This window comes from Lutra lutra, chromosome 5 (genome assembly GCF_902655055.1).
Source record: "Lutra lutra chromosome 5, mLutLut1.2, whole genome shotgun sequence".
NCBI lineage: Eukaryota > Metazoa > Chordata > Mammalia > Carnivora > Mustelidae > Lutra > Lutra lutra.
This window is the reverse complement of record NC_062282.1, coordinates 39,904,411-39,927,664: the sequence shown is the minus strand read 5'-3', so window position 1 is coordinate 39,927,664 and position 23,254 is coordinate 39,904,411. Positions and strand designations below refer to the sequence as shown.

Here is a 23,254-nt window from a genome sequence, read left to right as displayed (position 1 = left end):
AATTTGTTTATTTGAGATCTTTCTTATTTCTTAATGTAGGTATTTACTGCTATGAACTTGCCTCGTGGAATTGCTTTTGCTGCACCCCAAAAGTTTTGGTATGTTGTGTTTCCGCCTTCATTTGTTGCAAGATATTTTTTCATTTCTCTTTGAATTTCTTCTCTGATCCATTGGTTGTTTGGGAGAGTGTTATTTAATTTCCATGTATTCTTAAATTTCCCCATTTTCCTCCTGTTACTGATTTCTAGTTTCGTATTATTGTGGTCTAAGAAGATACTTGATATGACTTCAATTTCTTGAACTTGCTAAGACTTATTTTATGATCTAACCTATGGTCTGTCCTAGAAAATATTCCATGTGCCCTTGAGGAGAATGTGTATTCTGCTGTTGTTGGATACAATATCTGTGTATGTCCTTTAAGTCCATCTCGTTTACAGTGTTGTTCAGATCCACTGTTTCTTTGTTGATTCTCTACCTAGATAAACTCAGTAATTGTTGAGAATGGGGCATTAGATCTCCAACTATTATCATATTGTTGTTTATATCTTTTTTTAGTTCTTGTTAGTTTTTGCTTCATATATTCAGGTGCTCTGATGTTAGGCACATAAAAATTTATAATTGTTATATGTATTTATATTACATATAATATATATTATTAAGATTTATTCATTTTTAGAGAAAGAGCATGAGAAGGGGAAGCGGCAGAGGGAGAGAGCAAGAGAGAATCCTCAGACAGACTCTGCACTGAGTACAGATCCTGATACAGGGCTCCATCCCAGGACCGCAAGATCATGACCTGAGATAAAATCAATAGTTGACTGCTCAACTGACTGAGCCACCCAGGTGCCCCCAAATATTATATGTTTTTGATGGATTAATCTTTTTAACATTGTTTAATGACATTCTTTGTCCCTTTTTACCATTTTTCACTTACATAGTTTAGATAGTTGGGTAGAACAGCTGGCTCAGTTTCCTGTCAAAGTGAGGCTATAGGATGGGCTTTATGGTTGCCTGTATTCTTGGTCAGTCTTACTAGATGGTCAAGACTGGATACTAAAATTAGCAGTAGGTGGAGCTATGAATTAGCTTCTCTGTCCTGGCAGGACAGGAATATGGGGCCCAGGGCCTAACTAGCTCATTGCTTGGGGACCCAAATCAGGCAAGATCATGAAATGAATTCCCTAGCCAGACAGGGTCACCAACTTCACAAACAGGGAAATAAATGGGGTGTGCTTTCTGTTCAAGTTCCCCTGTTTGGATGAGATTCACAACCTTCCATGTGCTCTGGCAAGATTCCATAAATGCGTAGGCTGAAAGCTACATTCAGCAATGGATGGGGCTATGAATTAGTTTCCCCTGCCTGGGTGCAGTGGAATAATCAGCTCCTAGTGGAAAAGGCTCTTTGTTTCTGCTCATGACTCAAGCTGATTTGTGCTCCCAATTCCCCTAGTCATACAGGGCCACTGGCTTTGCTCTGCAGACTATCAGTTCTACTTGCCAAACTCCCTGCTTGACTCTTGCTGAACTATAGCTTTCTAGTCATTCTGACCAAGCTTTTTGGATGGGCGTGGCTGGGAGCTTCATTCATCTCTAGGTAGTGCTGTGAATTAGCTCAACTGCCTACGTGGATGAGGGGAACCCCTTAAGTCCAGACTTTGCTCTACAGACTAGTAGCTCTGCTTATCAGACTCTCTACTCAAGTGTTGCTGGACTGTGCAACTTCCAGGTGTTCTTGCCAGCATTTTTGGTTAGATGGAACCTGGAGCTACACTGAGGGGCAGACCTATGACTCAGCTCTTATGTCTGGGTACAAGGAGACCAGGCTACAGAGCAAGAAAATCTCTTCATTTACGAACCTGAATCAGGCAGACCAGCACCTTACCAAGTTCCCTAATCAAACTTTGCCAGTGAATTAGTTTTACAGATAAGCAAAACTATTGGTTGGAACCACTACCTGGGTGCTGCAGGTAGGAATTCAGTCAGCCTATATCTGAGTTGTCGAGCTCTTTTTCCACTGAAGGAAACATAAGTTCGAGGGGCCTCTCAGCATAGTTCTGTGCCAGCAGCAATGCAGTCAGCATATGTAACAATTCCTGATACCCTTATAATGTTGTATGTTTTGGTCTTTCCAGTGCAGGGAATTCTTTAGCATCATCTCTGTGTTCTAGGATTTCTCAGCAATGTCTTGTCCAGAAATAGTTATTAGTAATTTTTCTTACGAGAGGGAGCTAAGTTAAGAATGACCTATGTGCCCATCTTTCTGATGTTATGCCCTCTAATATTTCTTTTAAAGATTTTATTTACTTATTGAGAGAGGAGGGAGGGAGGGAGAGGCAGAGGGAGAGAGAATCTCAAGTATACTCTGCACTAAGGGCCGAGCCCAGTGTGGGACTCTATCCCATGACCCTGAGATCACGACCTGAGCAGATATCAAGAGTGGGATGCTTAACTGAATGAGCCAAACAGGAGGCCCCCTCACTGTTCTTTTAAAGCACATCTGATAGCAATGAATTCTGTCAGTCTTTGTTTATCTGGAAATACCTTTGTTTTCAGATTTGAAAAGTTTTGCAGTATACAGGATTTTTTTTTCTTTCATCACTTCAAATATGTCATTCTACTGTATTCTAGCCCTCATGATGTTTAATAGAAATGAGTTCTTACTATAATTCTTTTGCATCTAATGTATCACTCTCTTGTTTTCATGATTTCTCCTTGTTTCTGTCTTTCAACTGTTGACCTATGATGTGTCCATGTTTGTTTTTTTTTCCTTATCCTACTTGGATTGTATTGAACTTATTGTATAGCTTGTTTTTTAATCATATTTGAGAGAAGCAATCAGCCATTATTATTTTGAGTGTTTTTCTCTGCTCTTGTGGTAAGGAGAATAATGTACCCCTACCCTCATTCCCACCCTGCAGACGTCTATGTACTCATCTGTGGAACCTATGAATATGTTACTTCACATGGAAAAGAGGATTTTGCAGATAAAATCAAGATCAAAGACCTTGAGTTGGGGAGATAATTTTAGATTATCTAGATGGGTCCAATCAAAGTCCTTAAAAGAAGCTTTCCTGACTGAGGTAAATGTCGAAATGAGATGTGACTACAAAAGAATGATCAGAGAGATGCTGATTTTAAAGATGGAAAGGAGGGTATGAGTGAAGAAAGGTGGGAATCCTATAGAATCTGGAAAATGAAACAAAAAAACTGACATGATTTTCCTCTAGAGCCTTGAGAAAGGAATGTAGCCTTGCCAGCGCTTTGATTTTGCCCAGTGAGACATATGTTAGACTTCTAATCTATAGTACTGTCAAATAGTGAGTGAATGAATAAATGAATGTTGTTTTGAGCAGCTAAGTTTTTGGTAATTTGTTATGACACCAATACTAAACCAATACAATTCCTTTTTCCTCTCCTTCTGGTACTTCCATTATACATACATTGGTATGCTTAACAATATTCACAAATATCTCAGGCTCTGTTCATTCCCCCCCCCCCTTCTTTTTTCTTTTCTTCAGATTGGATGATCTCTATTGATCTATCTTCAGCTTCACTGACCTTTTCTCTGTCTGCTAAAATCATTATATGAGCCCCTCTGGTTTTTATTCTGGTCATTATACTTCTCAGCTCAAGTATTTTTTGCTTGGTTCTTTTTCTTTTTCTTTCTTTTTGTTTTTTTAATTCCATCTCTTTATTAATATTCTCTATTTGGTGAGTGATTATATTTTTGTTTAATGTATTAAATATGGATTCCTTTTGTTGTGGAATATATTTATAGTAGTTGCTTTGAAGTCTGTTAACTCTAACATCTTGGTGTCCCCAAAGGCAGTTTCTACTGATTGATTTCCCCCCCCAACCCCATGTATGGGGTACAATTTTCTGTTTCCTTGCTCATCTCATAATTTTTTACTGACATCTGGACAATTAAATAATAGAGTATAGCAATTCTCAGTTCTTATTCTGTGTTCCCACTCCAAGTTTTTTGTTGCTGTTTTTTGTTTCTTTCTTAGTGACTTGATTGGACAAAATTTGTGAAGTCTGTTTCCTCTGCAAGTGTGTAGTCTCTAATGTATGTTACTGCTCATTTGTTTTCCTTTTTCCTTTTTAAGCTTCCTAGACATCACCCCAGGTCAGCTTAACATAGTGGACAATGATTCGTCAGAGGTTATGTTTAAGCCCACTGAGCCAGGAATGCTTCCACTCTGCTGTTGGATCTGTTTATAGTGTGTGGCCTGCTATCAAAGTTCAGGAGTCAATATTACAAGCCTGCCCCATGTTCAGCCAGGGACCAGTAACTTCTGTTAATTGTGTGCAGTCTTGCTCATGTGTACAGCTTTTCAAATGACCAGGGATGAATGTGGTCTTAGCAAGGCTTTCTTTGGCTGTCTCTTTCCCTAAATCTCCTGCTTAAATTTCTGATAAAGCAGTTTTGTTTGCCTTTACTAGTAGCACAGAAATGTTAGCTTTCCTTGATTATCTTTTGCTGATCTCTACTGTTCTTGGCAGTGTTCCTGGGCATGACTTTTCCTATGTTCTACTTCAAATACAGTTAGCCCCTTTAGGCAAGGCCAGGCAGCTCCCAGTCCTCATAATACAATAGAACCTCCACAACACGAGACTAGAGCCATGGGTGTGGAGATGGGCACCACGGGTCCTCCCAACCTGCCCAGTCTTTCCGGGAGTGGAACCTGTGAGGAAGGAGGGAGCTGTCCTTTCTCAGAAGCTGCCTTACCCTACAACACAGAGGTAGGGATGAAGGGAGCAGACCCTGGCTTCAATGACACAGACTCCTACTTTTCTTAGTGGATACATAGATTTTCCTGAGCAATTGCTTCTCAATTATTGTATGCCCTTAAATCAGCTTCCAGAGACTTTTTAAAAAATGTTAACTCATTTATGTATTTATCTTGTTTCACCACTTGTTCTCAGAGGAGGAGATCTGTTAAGCTTCTCATGTAAATATTTCAGAAGTTCCACTGCCTAATCAAATCTTGACTCTGATGGTTGCAAACTACTGGTTTTCCAACTTAAGCATTCTCTCCAAATTGACAGGTTAGCACTTGGCATTCTACTATAAACAAGAACCCTTTGTTCTCCTCCCTTATTTGCCTGTATTATCACTATGGATTCATGAGTTGCCATTCTTTTCCCTAACGCTTTATACTTCATTAAAATGTACTTCATAATTTTTCAGCTCAATCTGTCAAGATTTGACCAGTGGGGTTCTTTTAAGCTGATTTCGTCATTGTTGTATATCATTTTGTTGGAATGTTTTCTTTCTGATATACCAAGATATTTTAGACTCATCTTGTATTTATCCTGGCCCAGTGCTGGGCTTATTTCTTTTTTGCCCTAGTAGATTTTATTAAGAAAAATTATTACAGATCAAATTCCCAAGAATAAGGATGCTCTCTGATACTGGAGTATATTGATTCTTGCCCTTCAATGGGCAAAACTAGGAAATTTCTGTACATATAAATATACATGTATATATACACACAGATACATATTTAGAAATCATGAGTTTACATTAATATTACCAATTCTAATTCATCCCCACAAAGTTGATTCTTGCCTTTCCTTATTCTATATTTGTATGTCCCTTCTTCCTCAATGAAAACGATATATTTATTCATGTATTTAATCTTACGATATATCCAAATTTTTTTCAGAATTTGATTTCCCATACCACTACATAAGACAACCCAACCAAAAAAAAAAAAAGGTTTAAGGATATGCTTTGAATTCAACCCAACCATTCCATCCCATCCAAGACTGTGGGTATATAATCAAATTCTATGTTCAGCATAACTTGGTTAAATTTGTTCTTTTTTTCTCCCTTCAGTGTGATTACGGTTTTCATTTACCCATATAAAGAAATTCATTGTTTTCTGGTTTTCTCTTCTTTTTACACTAAAGGATATATTTATCCCGTATACTTGTTGCTTCAGTAAACAATGTCTGCTAAAAACCACTCCATGTCAGTTCATACAAATTTTCCTCACTCTTTTTTTTTTTTTTTTAAAGATTTTATTTATTTATTTGACAGAGAGAGATCACAAGTAGGCAGAGAGGCAGGCAGAGAGAGAGGAAAGGAAGCAGGCTTCCTGCTGAGCAGCGAGCCCGATGCGGGACTCGATCCCAGGACTCTGGGATCATGACCTGAGCCGAAGGCAGCGGCTTAACCCACTGAGCCACCCAGGCGCCCTTCCTCACTCTTTTTAACAGCTGTATAATACACAGTTCTGTGAATGTCCCATTCATCATTCATTCAATTTCCAATACCTAGATATTTATTTAATTTCTAGTATTTTATTACAATTAAAACTGTGATTAAGAAAGTTGGGCATATGTATTTTTGTATTTATTGGAGCGTATCATCAACGTAAATTCTCATTAAGTATGATTACTGAGTCAAAGAACACATATACTTGGGTAGTTTGTTTGTTGTTGCTGAATTCCTCCTCATAGGGGTTATACCATTTATCATTCACAGCAATGCAAGTGTGTCTATTATTACAAAGCCTTATCAACAAAGTATATTGGCTTTTGACTTTCTGCCTATTCAGTGTGTGAAAAATGGTAACTCAAGATACTTTTTAAAAAAGACTGGGGCGGGGCGCCTGGGTGGCTCAGTGGGTTAAAGCCTCTGCCTTTGGCTCAGGTCATGTTTGGCTCAGGTCATGATCCCAGGATCCTGGGATGGAGCCCCGCATTGGGCTCTCTGCTCAGCAGGGAGCCTGCTCCCCTTCCTCTCTCTCTACCTGCCTCTCTGCCTACTTGTGATCTCTGTCTGTCAAATTAAAAAACAAACAAAGAAAAAAACCTATGTTAAAAAAAGATTTTATTTTGGGACGCCTGGGTGGCTCAGTTGGTTGAGCGGCTGCTTTCGGCTCAGGTCATGATCCCGGCATCCTGGGATCGAGTCCCGCATCGGGCTCCTTGCTCAGCAGGGAGTCTGCTTCTCCCTCTGTCTCTGCCTGCCACTCTTAGTCTGCCTGTGCTCACTCTCTCTGACAAATAAATAAAATCTTTAAAAAAAAAAAAAGGTTTTATTTCATTGACAGAGAAAGAGAGGGGGGGAACAAGCAGGGGGAGTGGCAGGTAGAGGGAGAAGCAGTGTCTCCCCACCAGGCAGGGACCCCCCATGCAGGGCTTAATCCCAGGACCCTGAGATCATAACCTGAGCCAAAGGCAGACACTAATCTGACTGAGCCACCCAGGCACCACTCACAAGATAACTTTTAATTAGCATTTTCCCTTTTCTTGGATTAAAGTTACATTTTTACATATGTTTCAGGGCCATTTTTGTATGTCTGAATTCACTGTTCATGACACTTGCCCATCTTTCTATAGGAGTTTTGTCTCCCCCCACTGCTACCCCGCCCAGTTCTTTAAAAAGCCTTAGTATATTAGGGATTCTTCCTTTAACTGATAAATGTTGCAAATATTTTTTCAGTTTATTTGCCTTTCAACTTTGCTTATGGCGTCTTATCATTTCAAAGATTTATATTTCTATATAGTCAAATTTGTCAGTTTCTTGTGTTGCATCTGGGATTTGAGTTATAGTTAAAAAGCCTTGAATCATAGCTAAAAAGACAAATAATAACCAGTTATAAGTTAAGAGATAAGAGAACTCTGGGGGTGCCTGGGTGGCTCAGTGGGTTAAGCCGCTGCCTTCGGCTCAGGTCATGATCTCAGAGTCCTGGGATCGAGTCCCGCATCGGGCTCTCTGCTCGGCAGGGGGCCTGCTTCCTCCTCTCTCTCTGCCTGCCTCTCTGCCTGCTTGTGATCTCTCTCTGTCAAATAAATAAATAAAATCTTAAAAAAAAAAAAAAGAACTCTGTAATAGCAATAAAGAAGATAAAGATAAAATACTTAGGAGTAAACTTGATAAGAATTGTCTAAGATTTTCATGAAGAAAATGATAAAACTTATATTCATGAATGATAAAAATAGACATCTATTATAACTAATAACTCATTATTATTTGTATATATAAATGTTACTGATTTTTTCACCGTGGTAAGAAACACAACATGAAATTTTTCATCTTAACCATTTTTAAGTGTACAATTCAGTAGTGTTACTTATATTCACTTTATTGTGAAACAGATCTCCAGAACTTTTTCATCTTGCAGAACTAAAATTCTATACCCATTAAATAATTCCCCACCCCACAGCAACTGCTATTATAGTTTTTCTCTGAGTTTGCCTACTCTAGATAATTCATATAAGTGCAATCACATAATATTTGTCTTTTTATGGAAAATACTTAGCATAAAGTCCTCAAGGTTCATCTGAGCTGTAGCATGTTAGAACTTCTTTCCTTTTTAAAGGTGAATAATCCACTCTATGTATACACCATGATTTGTGAATTCATATGTGAATGTACATTTGGGTTGCTTCAACCTCATGGATATTAGGAATACTGTGGCTATAAACACGGATATATAAATGTGTCTTCAAGACCCTATTTTCAGTTCTTCTGAATAGATACCTAGAAGTGAGATTGCTGGGGCACCTGGCTGGCTTAGTTGGTGTAGCATGCAACTCTTGATCTCAGCGTTGTGACTTCAAGCCCCACATTAGGTATAGAGATTACTTAAAAAAATTAAAAATAATTTTTTAAAAAAGATTTTGTTAATTTGTTAGCACAAGCAGAGGGAGTGGCAGGCAGAGGCAGAGGGAGAGGAAGAAGCTGGCTCCCACTGAGCAGGGAGCCCAAGGCAGGGCTCTATTCTAGGGCTGTGAGATGATGACCTGACCGTAAGTCAGACACTTAAGCAACTGAGCCACCCACGCTCAGTTTTTTTTTTTTTTTTTAAAGTGAGTGGTGCCTGGGTGGCTCAGTCGGTTAAGCATCTACCTTCAGCTCAGGTCATGATTCCCAGGTCCTGGGATGGAGTCCTACGTAAGACTACTTGCTCAGGGAGGAACCTGCTTCTCCCTCACCTCTGCCCTCCCCTCCCCATGCCCACTCCCACCCCCCACTCCCCGCTTGTGTGTGTGCATGCACTCAATCTCTCAAAAAAATTTTTTTAAGTGACATTGCTGAATGATATGGTAGCTCTATTTTTTAATTTTTGAGGAAAATTTTACATTTCCACCAGTGATGCACAAGGGTCTCAATTTCTCCATATCCTAACCAACATTTGTTATTTTCTGCATTTTTTTGTTTGCATGTTTTTAACAGCCTGAAATCATAATAGGTTTAAGGTGATGCCTAACTATGGTTTTGCTTTTGTATTTTTCTAATAATTAGTGATGTTGAACATATTTTTATATGTTTCTTGGAATTTTATATATCATCTTTGAGTAAATGTCTATTCAAGTCATTTGCTCAGTTTTAATCAGGTTATTTGATTTTGTGTCACTGAGTTGTTAGTTTTCCTTTTAACTTTGTAGTTGTTTCCCTAGAGTTTTCTTTTAAAGGCTTTTTTTTTTTTTTTTTTTTTTTGACAGATCACAAGTAGGCAGAGAGGCAGGCAGAGAGAGAGAGGAGGAGGAGGCAGGCTCCCTGCTGAACAGAGAGCCCGACGCGGGACTTGATCCCAGGACCCTGGGATCATGACCTGAGCTGAAGGCAGAGGCTTTAACCACTGAGCCACCCAGGTGCCCCCCCTAGAGTTTTCAATATGCATTTTTGCTCACTAGGTCCACTTTCAAATAAAACTATACAGTTTCACATGAAGGGTAGATAGTTTGTAACAGAGTATTACAATTTCTCCCTCCTGTCCCTTATGACGTTGCTGTCATTCATTTCATTCATCTATGTGTCATAATCGATTACCCAGTACATCATTACTATTTATTACTACTTTAAACAGTTATCTTTTAGATCAATTAAGAAAAGAGAAATAAAGATTTCATTGTACTCCTAGGATACTTGTCTGCTTCTCTGTTTCTCTAATATTTGTGCATATGGCCAAATGGTCTCCACAAGTCTAGTTAACTTTTGTTACCATAGTTACAATTTTTTCTGGTGGTGAGAACTTTTAAGATCTCTCTTAGCAACCTTCAAATATGTAATACAGTTTTATTGTCACTGTAATATACATTACATCTTTATGACTTACTTATTTGTACCTTTATTATTTTTTAATTTTATTTTTAAATTATTTTTATTATTTGTACCTTTTAAATCTATTCACCCATTTCACCCACCTCTCCCCGCCTTGCCATTGGAAACCACCGATAAGTTTTCTGTTATCTATGAGCTTGTTTTTTTTTTTTCCAGAATCTACATATAAATAAGATCGTATAGTACTTCTTTAACTAGCATAATGGCCTCAAGGTCCATCCACATTGTTGGAAATGGCACGATGTCATTCTTCATGTCTAAGATCTGTTTCTGCTTTTCCTATCTATTTGGGTGGGTTTTTTTGTTTTGTTTTGTTTTTTCTTTTGAAGAGTCCACATATAAATGAAATAACATGGTACTTGTCTTTCTCTGACTGACTTATTTCACCTTATATAATAGCCTCTAGGTCCATGCTTGTCATTGCAAATGGCAAGGTTTCTTCTTTTTTACAGCTAAATAATATTCCCTTTTATATTTATACCATGTCTTTATTTCTTTTATCCATTCATCTATCAGTGGTCACATAGGTTGCTTCTGTATCCTGGCTATTATAAATAATGCTGCAATAAACATGGAGATACACATATCATTTCAAATTGTTTTCATTTTCTTAGGGTAAATATCTAATAGTTGTTACTAAATCATACAATACTTCTATTTTTAATTTTTTCAATAACCTCCATACTATTTGCATAGTGGCTACATTTACATTCCCACCACTAGTACATGAGGGTTCCTTTTTCTTCACACCCATGTCAACACCTGTTATTTCTTGGGCACCTGGGGGTGGCTTAGTCATTAAACGGCTGCCTTCAGCTCAACTCATGATCCCAGGGTCCTGGGATCGAGGCCCACATTGGGCTCCCTGCTTGGCAGGAAGCCTGCTTCCCCCCTCTGCTCCCCTCCTTGTGTTCTCTCTCTCTCTGTGTCTCTCTCTGTCAAATAAATAAATAAAATAGAAAAAAAAAACAAACAAAAAAAACCTTATTTCTTGTCTTTTTGATGTCAGCCATTCTGACGGGTGTACATGGTATCTTGTTGTGGTTTCGATTTGCATTATCCTGACAATTAGTAATGTTGGGCACCTTTTTGTGTGTCTCTTAGCTGTGTGTATATCTTCTTTGGGAAAATATCTATTCAGGTCCTCTGCCCATTTTTAACTGGAATATTATTATTATAAATTATAGAGATTTTATTTATTTATTTGATAGGGAGAACAAGCAGGGGGAGTGGGCGAGGGAGAAGTAGGCTCCCGCTGATCAAGGAGCCCACTGCAGAGCTTGATTATAGGACCCTGGGATCATGACCTGAGCCAAAGGCAGATGCTTAACCGACTGAGCCACCCAGGTGCCCCTTAATTGGATTATTATTATTGTTATTATTGGTGTTGAGTTGTATCAGTTTTTATATATTTTGGATATTAAACCCTTATTAAATATATCATTTGCAAATTACTTCTCCCATACAGTAAGTTGATTTTTTGTTTCATAGATTATTTCCATTGCTGTGGAGCAACTTTTTATTTTGGTATAGTCCCAATTGTTTATTTTTACTTTTGTTGCCCTTGTTTGAGGGGACATATCATATGTTCCTGAAACCAACACCAAAGAGATGATTGCCTATGTTTTCTTCTAAGAGTTTTGATATTAGGTCTCACATTTAAGTCTATAATCCATTTTAGGTTCATTTTTGTGTATAGTTAAAAGCAAATGATCCAGCCTTTTTTTTCTTTTTTAAAGATTTTATTTATGTATTTGGGAGAAAGAGAGAGAGAGAGAGAAAAGCAGGCTCCTCATTTCCTCACTAAGCAGGGAGCCCAATGTAGGACTCAATCCCAGGACTGTGGGATCATGACCTGAACTGAAGTCAGATGCCCAACCAGCTGAGCCACCCAGGAACCCCTAGTTTCATACTTTTGCATGTAGCTGTCCAGTTTTCCCAACACTACTTTTTGAAGAGACTGTCCTCTCTCTATTGTATATTTTTGCCTCTTCCGTCATAGATTAGTTGACATAATAAGCATAGGTTTGTATCTGGGCTCCTTATTCGGTTCTGTTGACCTGTGTGTCTGTTTTTGTGCCAGTACCATACTGTTTTGATCATTATTACTTTGCAATACATCTTTTTTTTTTTAAGATTTTATTTATTTATTTGACAGACAGAGATCACAAGTAGGCAGAGAGGCAGGCAGAAAGAGAGAAGGAAGCAGGCTCCCTGCCGAGCAGAGAGCCCGATGCGGGGCCTGATCCCAGGACCCCAGGACCATGACCTGAGCCGAAGGCAGAGGCTTTAACCCACTGAGCCATGCAGGTGCCCCACTTTGCAGTACATCTTGAAATCGGGGATTGTATCTAATTTTGTTCTTTCTCAAGATTGCTCTGGCTATTCAGATTCTTTGGTGGTTCCATACAAATTTTAGGATTATGTGTTCTAGATATGTGAAAAGTGCATTGATATTTTGGTAGGGATTTCACTGAATTTATAAATGGTTTATGATAGTATGGACATTTTAACAATATTCTTCCGATCCAGGACCATGGTATATTTTTCCATTTTCTTTGTGTTGTCTTCCATTTCTTTCATCAATGTCTTACAATTTTCTGAATACAGATATTTCAGCTCCTTGGCTAATTTTACTCCTAGGTACTTTTTTCTTTTTGAGTGAAACTGTAAATGGAATTATTTTCTTATTTCCTCTTTCAGCTATTTTGTTATTAGTGTATAGAGATGCAACAGATTTCTGTGTATTTAAACTGAAACTAATGAATGCATTTATTCATTACTTCTATTGGTTTTTGGTTGAGTCTTTAGGATTTTCGCTAGTATTAAAGCATCTGCAAATAAGGACAGTTTCACTTTTTCCTTACTGATTTGGATGCCTTCTATTTCTTCTCTGATTGCTGTGGTTAGGACTTCTAGTAGTATATTGAACAAAAGCAGGGAGAGTGGACATCTTTGTCTTGTTCTTATCTTGGAACGCTCTCCATCTTTGCCCATTAAGTACAATATTAGTTGTGGGTTTTTATCATAAATGATTGTTGAATTTTGTCAAAGGCTTTTCCTGCATGTATTGAGATGACTGCATGGTTTTTACCTCAATTTGATTTATGTGGATACTACATTGATTGGGGAAGATTGAAATATCCCTGCATCCTTAAAATAAATCCAACTTGATAATGGTATATGATCCTATTAATGCATTATTGAATTCGGTTTGCTAATGTTTTGTTAATAATTTTTGCATCTACGTGCACCAGAGATACTGACATGTAATATTTTTTTTCTTTTTTTAAGTAGGTTCCACATCCATTATGGAACCCAAAATGGGACCCAAACTCATGACCCTGAGATTAAGAACCTAGCTAAAATCAAGAGTCAGGTGCTTAACCAACTGAGCTACCCAAGGACCCTAGCCTATAATATTCTTTTTCTTCTGGTGTCTTGTCTAGTTTGGAATCAGGGTAATGTTGGCCTTGTAAAATGACTTTGGAAATATTCCCTTTTCTATTTTTTTGAGAATTTGGAGAATGATCAGTATTAATTCTTCTGAATGTTTGGTAGAATTCACCAGTGAAACCATCTGGTCCTGAATTTTATTTGTTGGGAGGTATTTTGATTCCTGACTCAATCAATGTGGTCAGTATTTTTCTTTCTTTTCTTTTTTTAATGAATCACTCTTGGCAGGTTTCTAAAAATGTATTCATTTCTTCTAGGTTGTTAAATTTATTGTTAAATTTATTGGTATTTGATTCCTGACTCAATCAATGTGGTCAGTATTTTTCTTTTCTTTTCTTTTTTTAATGAATCACTCTTGGCAGGTTTCTAAAAATGTATTCATTTCTTCTAGGTTGTTAAATTTATTGGCATAAAGTAGTTCTAATAGTCTCCGACAATCCTTTGTGTTTCTCTGAAGTAGCTGTAACACCTCTTTCATTTTGATTTTATCTTCTTTGGTGAATGTAGCTAAAGGTTGTCAACTTTTTGTATCCTTTCAAAGAATGAGGTTTTAGTTTCACTGATCTTTTGTTTTTTCAGTCTCTATTTAATTCATTTTTATTTTATTTTTGTTACTTTCTTTTTATTCTACTAACTTTTAAATTTGCTCTTTTTTTTTAGTTCTTTGAGGTATAAAGTTGGGGGTGGGGTTTATTTGGGTTGCTTTTGGATGGAAAGTTCCTTGTATATCTGTTTAAAATCTATCTAGTCTAGCCAAGATGGTGGAGGAGTAGGAGACCTTAGTTTCATCTGGTCCCAGGAATGCAGCTAGATAGCTATCCAAGCACTCTGAACACCTGTGAACTCAACCAGAGATCTAAGAAAAGAATAGCTGCAACTCTACAAATAGAAAAGCGATCACTTTCTGCAAGAATGACAAGATGGAAAAACTCAGCTCAAAGAGAACAAGAGGCAGTACTGACTGTCAGGGACATAATCTGATATAAGGAAGGTGTCAGAAGTAGAGTTCAGAATAATGATTATAAATAGCCGGGCTTGAAAAGAGCATGGAAGACACTACAGAATTATTTCTGGAGAAATAAAAGAACTAAAATCTAACCAAGTCAACATCAAAAAGGCTATTAATGAGACACAATCAAAAACAGAGGCTCTAACTGCCAGGATAAATGAGGCAGAAGAGACAATGTGATACAGAAGACAAAATGATGGATAATAAGGAAACGAATAAAAAGAGAAACAGCTACTGGATCATGAGGGGGAGAATTCAGGAGATAAGTGATAGCATAAAGTGAAACAATATTAGAATAATTGGGATCCTGGAAGAAGAGGAAAGAGAGGGTCATAAGGTATACTGGAGCAAGCTATGTCCCTAACCTGGGTAAAGAAACAGATATCCAAGTCCAGACATAGGGACTCCCCCCCCCAATTCAGTAAAAATAGATCAACACTTCAACATATAACAGTGGCACTTGCAAATCTCAGAGGCAGTGAAAAAAATCTTGAAAGAAGCTTGGGACAGAGGTCTATAACCTACAAGGGTAGAAACATTAGATTGGCAGCAGACTTATCCACAGACCTGGCAGGCCAGAAAGGAGTGGCATGATATATGGTGCTAAATGAGAAATATATGTAGGCAAGAATATTTTATGCAGCTAGGATGTCATTCAAAATAGAAAGTGAGATAAAAAGCTTCCAGAAAAGGCAGAAACCATAAAAATTTGTGATCACCAAGCCAGCCCTACGAGAAATATAAAAAGGGATCCTTTAAGCAAAGAGTGAGCCCAAAAGTAACAGAGTTCAGAAAGGAAGAGAGACAATATACAGAAACAGTGACAGTTCAGGTAATACCATGGCACTAAATTCATATCTTTCAATAGTTACTCTGAATGTAAATGAGGTAAATGCCCCAATCAAAAGACACAGTCTATCAGATTAGATAAAAAAGCAAGAACCATCGATATGCTGTCAGCAAAAGACTAAATTTAGACATAAAAGACACCTCCAAATTAAAAGTGAGGGGTTGGAAAACCATTTATCATGCTAATGGACATCAAAAGAAAGCTGGAGTGGCAATCCCTATATCAGACAAATTAGATTTGAAACCAAAGACTGTAATAAGAGATGAGGAAGGACACTATGTCATATTTAAAGGATCTATTCAACAAGAAGATCTAACAAGTGTAAATATTTATGCCCCTAACATGGGAGCAGGCAAATAAATGAGCCAGTTAGTAACAAAATTAAAGAAACACAGTGAAAATAAAACAATAATTGTAGGGGACTTTAATACCCTCGTCACTGCAATGGACAAATCATCTAAGAAGATCAAGAAGGAAACAAAGGCTTTGAATGACACACTGGACCAGATGAAATTCACAGATATATTTGGAACATTCCATCCTAAAGCAACAGAATACACATTCTTCTTGAGTGTACATGGAACATTCTCCAGAATAGATCACACAGTGGGTCACAAATCAGGTCTCAATCAGTACCAAAAGTTTGGGATCATTCCCTGCATATTCTCAGACCACAATGTTTTGAAACTGGAACTCAATCACAAGAGGAAATTTGGAAAGAACTTAAATACATGGAAGCTAAAGAGCATCCTACTAAAGAATGAATGATTCAACCAGGAAATTAAAGAATTAAAATTCGTGGAAACAAGTGAAAATGAAAACATAACTATTCAAAACCATTGGGATGCAGCAAAGGCAGTCCTAAGAGGAAAATATATAGCAATACAAGTCTTTCTCAAGAAATAAGAAAGGTCTTGGAGTGCCTGGGTGGCTCATTCAGTTAAGTGTCTGCCTTCGGCTCAGGTCAGGATCTCAGGGTCCTGGGATCAAGCCCCATTGGGCTCCCTGCTCAGTAGGAGTCTGCTTCTCCCTCTACCCTCTACATGCCACTCCTCCTGCTTGTGCTCTTTCTCTCTGTCAAATAAATAAATTCTTGAAAGAAAGAAAGATGTAAAATACACAACCTAACATTACAGCTAAAACAGCTAGAGAAAAAACAGCAAATGAAGTCTAAGCCCAGCAGGAGAAGAGAAGTAATACAGATTAGAGCCGAAATCAATGAAATGGAAACCAAAAGAACAGCAGAATAGATAACAAAACCAGGAGCTGGTTCTTTGAAAGAATAAGATTGATTAAACCTTGGCCAGACTTATCAAAAAGAGAAAGGACCTAAATAAAATAATAATGAATGAGAGAGTAGAGATCATGACCAACACCAAAGAAATACAATTATAAGAACATATTATGAACAACTATATGCCAACAAATTGGGCATATGGTAGAAATGGATGCATTCCTAGAGACTTAAAGCTACCAAAACAAACAGGAAGAAAGAGAAAAACTGAACAGACCCATAACCAGCAAGGAAATTGAAGCAGTAATCAAAATCTCCCAACAAACAAGAGCCCAGGGCTGGAAGGCTTCCCAGGGGAGTTCTACCAAACATTTAAAGAATTAATACCTATTCTTCTGAAGCTGTTTAAAAAAAAAAAAAAAAAGAAGAAATGGAAGGAATACTTCCAAGCTCTTTCTATGAGTCCAGTATTACCTTGATCCCAAAACTAAAGACCCCACCAGAAAGAACTACAGACCAATACCCCTGATGAACATGGTTGCCAAAATTCTCACCAAGATACTAGCCAGTAAGATCCAATAGTATATTAAAAGTATTATTTACTACGACCAAATGGGATTTATTATTCTGAGCTGCAAGGGTGGTTCAATGTCCAAAATCAGTCAATGTGATTTTAATTAAAGAAATTAATTAATAAAAGAAAGGACAAGAACCATCTGATCCTCTCAATAGATGCAGAAAAAGCATTTGACAAAGTACAGCATCCTTTCTTGATTAAAACTCTTCACAGTGTAGGGATAGAGGGTACATACCTCAATATCATAAAGCCATCTATGAAAACCCACAGCAAATATCATTCTCAATGGGGAAAAACTGAGAGCTTTTCTCCTAAGGTTAGGAACATGGCAGGGATGTCCACTATCACCACTGCTGTTTAACGTAGTACTAGAAGTCCCAGCCTCAGCTGTCAGATTACAAAAAGAAATAAAACATATCCAAATTGGCAAAGAAGAAATCAAATTCTCACTTTGCAGATGACATGTTACTCTATGTGGAAAACCCAAAAGATTCCACCCCCAAATTGCTTGAACTCATACAGGAATTTAGCAAAGGCACAGGATATAAAATCAATACACAGAAATCAGTTGCATTTCTATGAATTAACAATGAGAAGAAAGAGAAATTAAGGAGTTGATCTCATTTACAATTGCACCCAAAACCATAAGATACCTAGGAATTAACCTAATCAAAGAGGGAAATGATCTGTACTCAGAAAACTATAGAACACTCTTGAAAGAAATTGAGGAAGACACAAACGGAAAGACGTTCCATGCTCATGGACTGAAAGAACAAATATTGTTAAAATGTCTGTGCTACCTAGAGCAGTCTACATGTTCAATGCAATCTCTATCAAAATACCAGCAACTTTTTTCACAGAGCTGGAACAAAAAACCCCTAAAATTTGTATGGAAACAGAAAAGACCCCAAATAGCCAGAGGAATGTTGAGAAAGAAAACCAAAACTGATGGCATCCCAATTCTGGACCTCAGGCTCTATTACAAAGCTGTGATCATCAAGACAGTATGGTACTGGTACAAAAACAGACCCATAGATCAGTGGAACAGAGTAGAGCCCAGAAATGGACCCTCAACTCCATGGTCAACTAATCTTTGACAAAGCAGGAAAGAATATCCAATGGAGAAAAGACAGTCTCTTCAACAAATAGTGTTGGAAAAATTGGGCAGCCACATGCAGAAGAATGAAACTGGACCATTTCCTTACACCATATACAAAAATAGACTCAAAATGGATGAAAGATGTAAGTGTGAGACAGGAATCCATTAAAATCCTAGAAGAATACACAGGAAGTAATCTCTGACCTTGGCTGCAGCAACTTTGTGCTAGACACGTCTCCAAAGTAAAGGGAAACAAAGACAAAAATGAACTATTGAGACTTCATCAGGATAAAAAAGCTTTTGCACAGCAAAAGGAAACAGTCAGCTGTTTCCTTGGTGGTTACTATAAGGCTTACATATAACAATTTATAACAGTGCATTTTAATCTGATAGCAACTTAAGTTGAATGCATTCTAAAGTTGTATGTTTTTACTCTCCCCTCCCAGGTTTTATTTTTTGGTGTCACATTTTACATCTCTCTATCTTGTGTATCCCTTAAATAATTATTGTAGTTACAGATATTTTACAACTTTTGTCTTTAGCTTTTGACATTCTAATTATAATGTATCTTGGTGTGGGACCGTGGGTTCATCTTATGTTTGACTCTCTGGACTTCCTGGATCTAGATGACTGTTTTCTGCTTTAGATCAGATAAATTTTCAGGCATTATTTCTTCAAATAAGATTTCTACCTCTCTCTCTCTCTCTCTCTCTCCTGCTGGGAGCCCTATGATGTGAATATTAATCTGTTTGTTTTTGTCCTACAAAAGCTTAAGCTATGTTCACTTTTTTATTTAAAAAAATTTTTTTTTCTTCCTGCTCTGATTTTCTTCTGCTTTATCTTTGGAGGGATTGATCTTCTCTTCTGCTTCATCTAGTTTGTTCTGAGCTCCTGTAGTCTGTTTTTCAATTTAGTCATTATATTTTCATCTTCATGACTTCTACTTGGTAGTTTCTTGAATTTTCTCTGTTGAAATTCTTACTGTGTTCGTTCTTCTCCTGAGTTCATTGAGCATTATGACCATAATTTTGGACACTTTATGTGATAAATCCCTTACCTCTGTTTCATTAAGGACTTTTTCTGAGGTTTTATCCTGTTCTTTCATTTGTAACATATTTCTCTGTGTTGGTTTCTGTACATCAGATAAAATAACCACCTCTCCCAGTCTTAATGGAGTGGCCTCATGTAGAAAATGACCCCCATCATTTAACTGTACCCCAGCATATTGTTGTCTCTCAAACCTTTGTGATAGTCTAAGCAGACTACTTAAAAATACACACACACACACACACACACACACACACACACACACACACACACACATATATGTGAAATTATTTAAAGATTTTGTCAGAGAGAGCACAAAGAGGGAGAGTGGCAGGCCAAGCAGACAGAGGGAGAAGCAGACTCCCTGTTGAGCAAGGAGCCCAATGTGGAACTCATCCCAGGATCCTGGAATCATGACCTGAGCTGAAGGCAGATGTTTAACTGGCTGAACCACCCCAGGCATTCCCAGACTATTTTTAATGGCTCCAAACAGATGAGGTTGTTCCAGGACTTTTATTTTTTATATATGATCTACCTTTTGGCATTTGGCTTTTGTTGTCATCTTCATTGGAATTCTCTCCATATACTTCTTTGAATTGTGTAACTTAAAGCAGAATACAGTGTGTACTTTCTTCTTTAAAATTTTAACTGAAGCAATTCTTCACTTCAGTTTATCCTTTAATACACAATGAAGCTGCATTATGTACTCCCCAGGGTCCTTCCCTATTGTTATATATTTACCTAATTCATATTTAGCTATGGTCCTTTCTGAAATTCCCCTTTTCACCACTAGCAATTTTCTTTCTTTTCTAATGTTCAATCACTCAGTCTTGCATTTGTATGATTTATAATCCCCAACTGTACTCCACTGCCATTTGTAAGAAAGCATCCTTTAACTATGGCATATATTATTTTAGGTTCACATGGAAATCCCTAAGACTCATTTGATTATTTTACATCTCCAAGATGTTTCCCTCCATTTAATGATTGTAAACTGGTATCAAGACTAATTTTGTTTGGTTTTCATATCTGTAGGCTTTACTTTAAATGGTATTAACACTTTCAGATTGGCTGGCTCATGTTTTTGCCAATTGTTCCCATAACTACATGAAAATACTCTAGGACATCACTCTTACTGCAGGCCCAGAGTGCATGAGCCCAGGAGGCAGGACTGCCTCCACCTTGATTTCAAAGTGCAGTACCAGCATACCAATGAGTGAAACTATGGGAGTAGGCACCTGGAAGAGCCCTGGGGGAATAATCTTCATACCATGGAGAAGTGTAGTATGGGCATAACCACTGCAAAGAGCCACGGGTAGGCCATGCTCTCTGAACTGTGGCTGGGGGTAAGGGGGGATGTCATACCACTAGATCTGGAATGTAGGACCTCCACCCCAGTGGGTCTGGCAGGTAAAAATTCCAGCTAAAGAGAATATCCTTAAACCTTATGGTTTAATATTTCCCTTGGGACCCACAAGGCCTTTTATCTTTTCTATCTCTCCTTTTTGGAATTAAATGCCTGTGTCTGTTCTGGAAGCCTATTATTTGGTTTCACAGGTTTACAGATAGAGAATAATTTGCCTCAGGATGAATTATATCTTGACTCTCACCCCTATTTGATTTAGAGGTAGATGAGACTTTAGAGGTGAAAATGGTTTAAGACTTTTAGGGCTGTGGGATGGAATGAATGTATTTTGTATATAAGAACATAAATTTTGGAGGTGTGGTAGTGGAATGTTATGTAATGAATGTCTGTGTCCTTCCCACCCAAATTTATATGTTGAAACTCTAACTCCTAACATGATGGTATTAGGAAGTCAGGTTCTTGGAAGGCAATTAGGTCATGAGTTGTGAAAGGGATTTCTAACCTTATTAAGAGCCCAGAGAACTGTCTCATTCCTTCTGACATGAGGACACAATAAAAAGACAGCTGTCTATGAATTAAGAAGTAGGCCCTCACCAGGACCTGACCATGCTGGCACCTTGATCTCAGACTTCCAGCCTCCAGAACTATAAGAAATCAATGTTTATTGTTTATAAGCTATCTATTTTGTGGTAATTCATTACACCCATCTGAACTGACAAAGACAGCAATGTATGATACAGACTCCTAACATCAAATACAGAGTCTACAATGCAACTATTCATGAAATCTATCACTGTTTCAAAAAAAAAAAAAATTCACCCCAAAGAACTGTTTAAAATTATAAAGATAGACTAAGTTTCATCTTGTGACTATCTTCTTTGGCTTTAGACAAAACATAATTTCCTCCATTTATACATACTTTATTATTCTAAGGATTATAAATTCTTCATATTCAAACTCTTAAAGTTTTAGAAGCTGATAATTATGTATTGATAATGAAAAATGTCAGCAGATACTACATTGTAACCTATTATTGTTAGCATTTTTCTCTGGAGATTTAAGAGTAACTTTGAGTTAGATATTAACAAACCTAACCTGTATCACTCTGTACCAGTATGTTATTTTGTTGATTTCCCATAAAATCATTAATTAATTCATATATTTACAACAGATCAGTTAAGTCTTGTTCTTAATTATAAACACATTTAAAAGTTAAACTGTGTATTATTTTACTTACATCCTGCTTTATCTATCTCACCTGGCTGGCTCAGTTGGTCAAGCTTATGTATGTCAGGATTGTGTTTGAGCCCCACGATGGGTATAGAGATTACTTAAAAAAAAAAAAAAATCTTGGGATGCCTGGGTGACTCAGTTGGTTAAGAGTCTGCCTCCAGCTGAGGTCACGATCTTAGGGTCCTGGGACTGAGTACCATATTGGGCTCCCTGCTCAGCGGGGTGTCTGCCTCTCTCTCTGCCTGCTGCTCCTCCTGCTTGTGCACACTCTTTCTGACAAATAAAATCTTTAAAAAAGAGCAACTTATATTTAAAAAATAAAATCAAATCTTAAAAAAAAAGCAGTGGATTTCTGTATATTAAATTAGTTTTAATATGTATATTTTTTGGTGGAGTCTTTAGACTTTTCTATATATAGTATCATATCATCTGCAAAGGTACAGTAACAGTTTTACCTCTTCCTTACAAATTTGGATGACTTTTCTTGGCTTTAAGCAGGCCAAACTTTATCATAGTCTTATCAAAATGGTCATGTGACTATTCTAGGGAGCTTTTCAAAAGGAGAGACAGTGTGAAGCCTCATTGTGATAGGAAGACTGGTTTTACAAAATTGTGTAAGTTACCTCTTATTTCCACAAGTTTCAAGTAGATCCATTACTATCTTTGAAGTTCCTTCTAAAATGTAAACATTCACATACACACTAATAACTATGTACTGCCAAAAAGACTTGTCAGAGAATTTGGCAACTTGAGTGAGGTAGTTCTGAGACACTTTTCACGGCTTTATTTCCCCATGTTTTGGGTTCTCTGGGTGGGTCCTAAATGTAATCACAACATCCTTACAAAGGGCAGAGAAGGTAACTGGACCTGAGTGAAAGATGGTAATGGGACAACTAAAGCAAAATGTTCCTGGCTTTGAAAATGGGAGGTTGTGGCTACAAGTCAAGGAAGTCAGCTCTAGAACTAAAAAGGAGCAGGAAATGGATCCTCCTCTAGATCCTGCGGAAGGAGTACACTTGCCAACACCTTATTTTTGGTCCAGTGAAATTGATTTTGGAGTTCTGATCTCTACAACCATGGAATAAATGTGTGTCCTTTTCAGCCACCATTTGTGGCTGAAACTAAGTCATAAGAAACTAATACGAAGACTAAATAGCCTTGTACTTACTAGCAGAGCCACATTTTTTAACGAAATCCCATCCAGTTTTCTTTAGTTTCCTGTTGATATTGATCCTAAGCACCTAGCAACCTATAAGGATGTATGTAGTCTGTTAGCTTTATTAGACAAACCTTTTAATT

The 23,254-nt window shown here is 37.5% G+C and overlaps 1 protein-coding gene across 1 annotated transcript in view; it reads left to right on the top strand.

Annotated features, from left to right (window-relative positions):
• LOC125101136 (uncharacterized) overlaps window positions 1–4,803 on the top strand; it is a 95,386-nt gene extending 90,583 nt beyond the window's left edge. The window contains exons 10-11 of the mRNA XM_047731776.1: window positions 40–126; window positions 4,550–4,803. Coding sequence (XP_047587732.1) covers window positions 40–126; window positions 4,550–4,803 — 341 coding nt within the window. The remainder of the gene's footprint in view (window positions 1–39; window positions 127–4,549) is intronic.
• The last annotated feature ends 18,451 nt before the right edge of the window (window positions 4,804–23,254 follow it).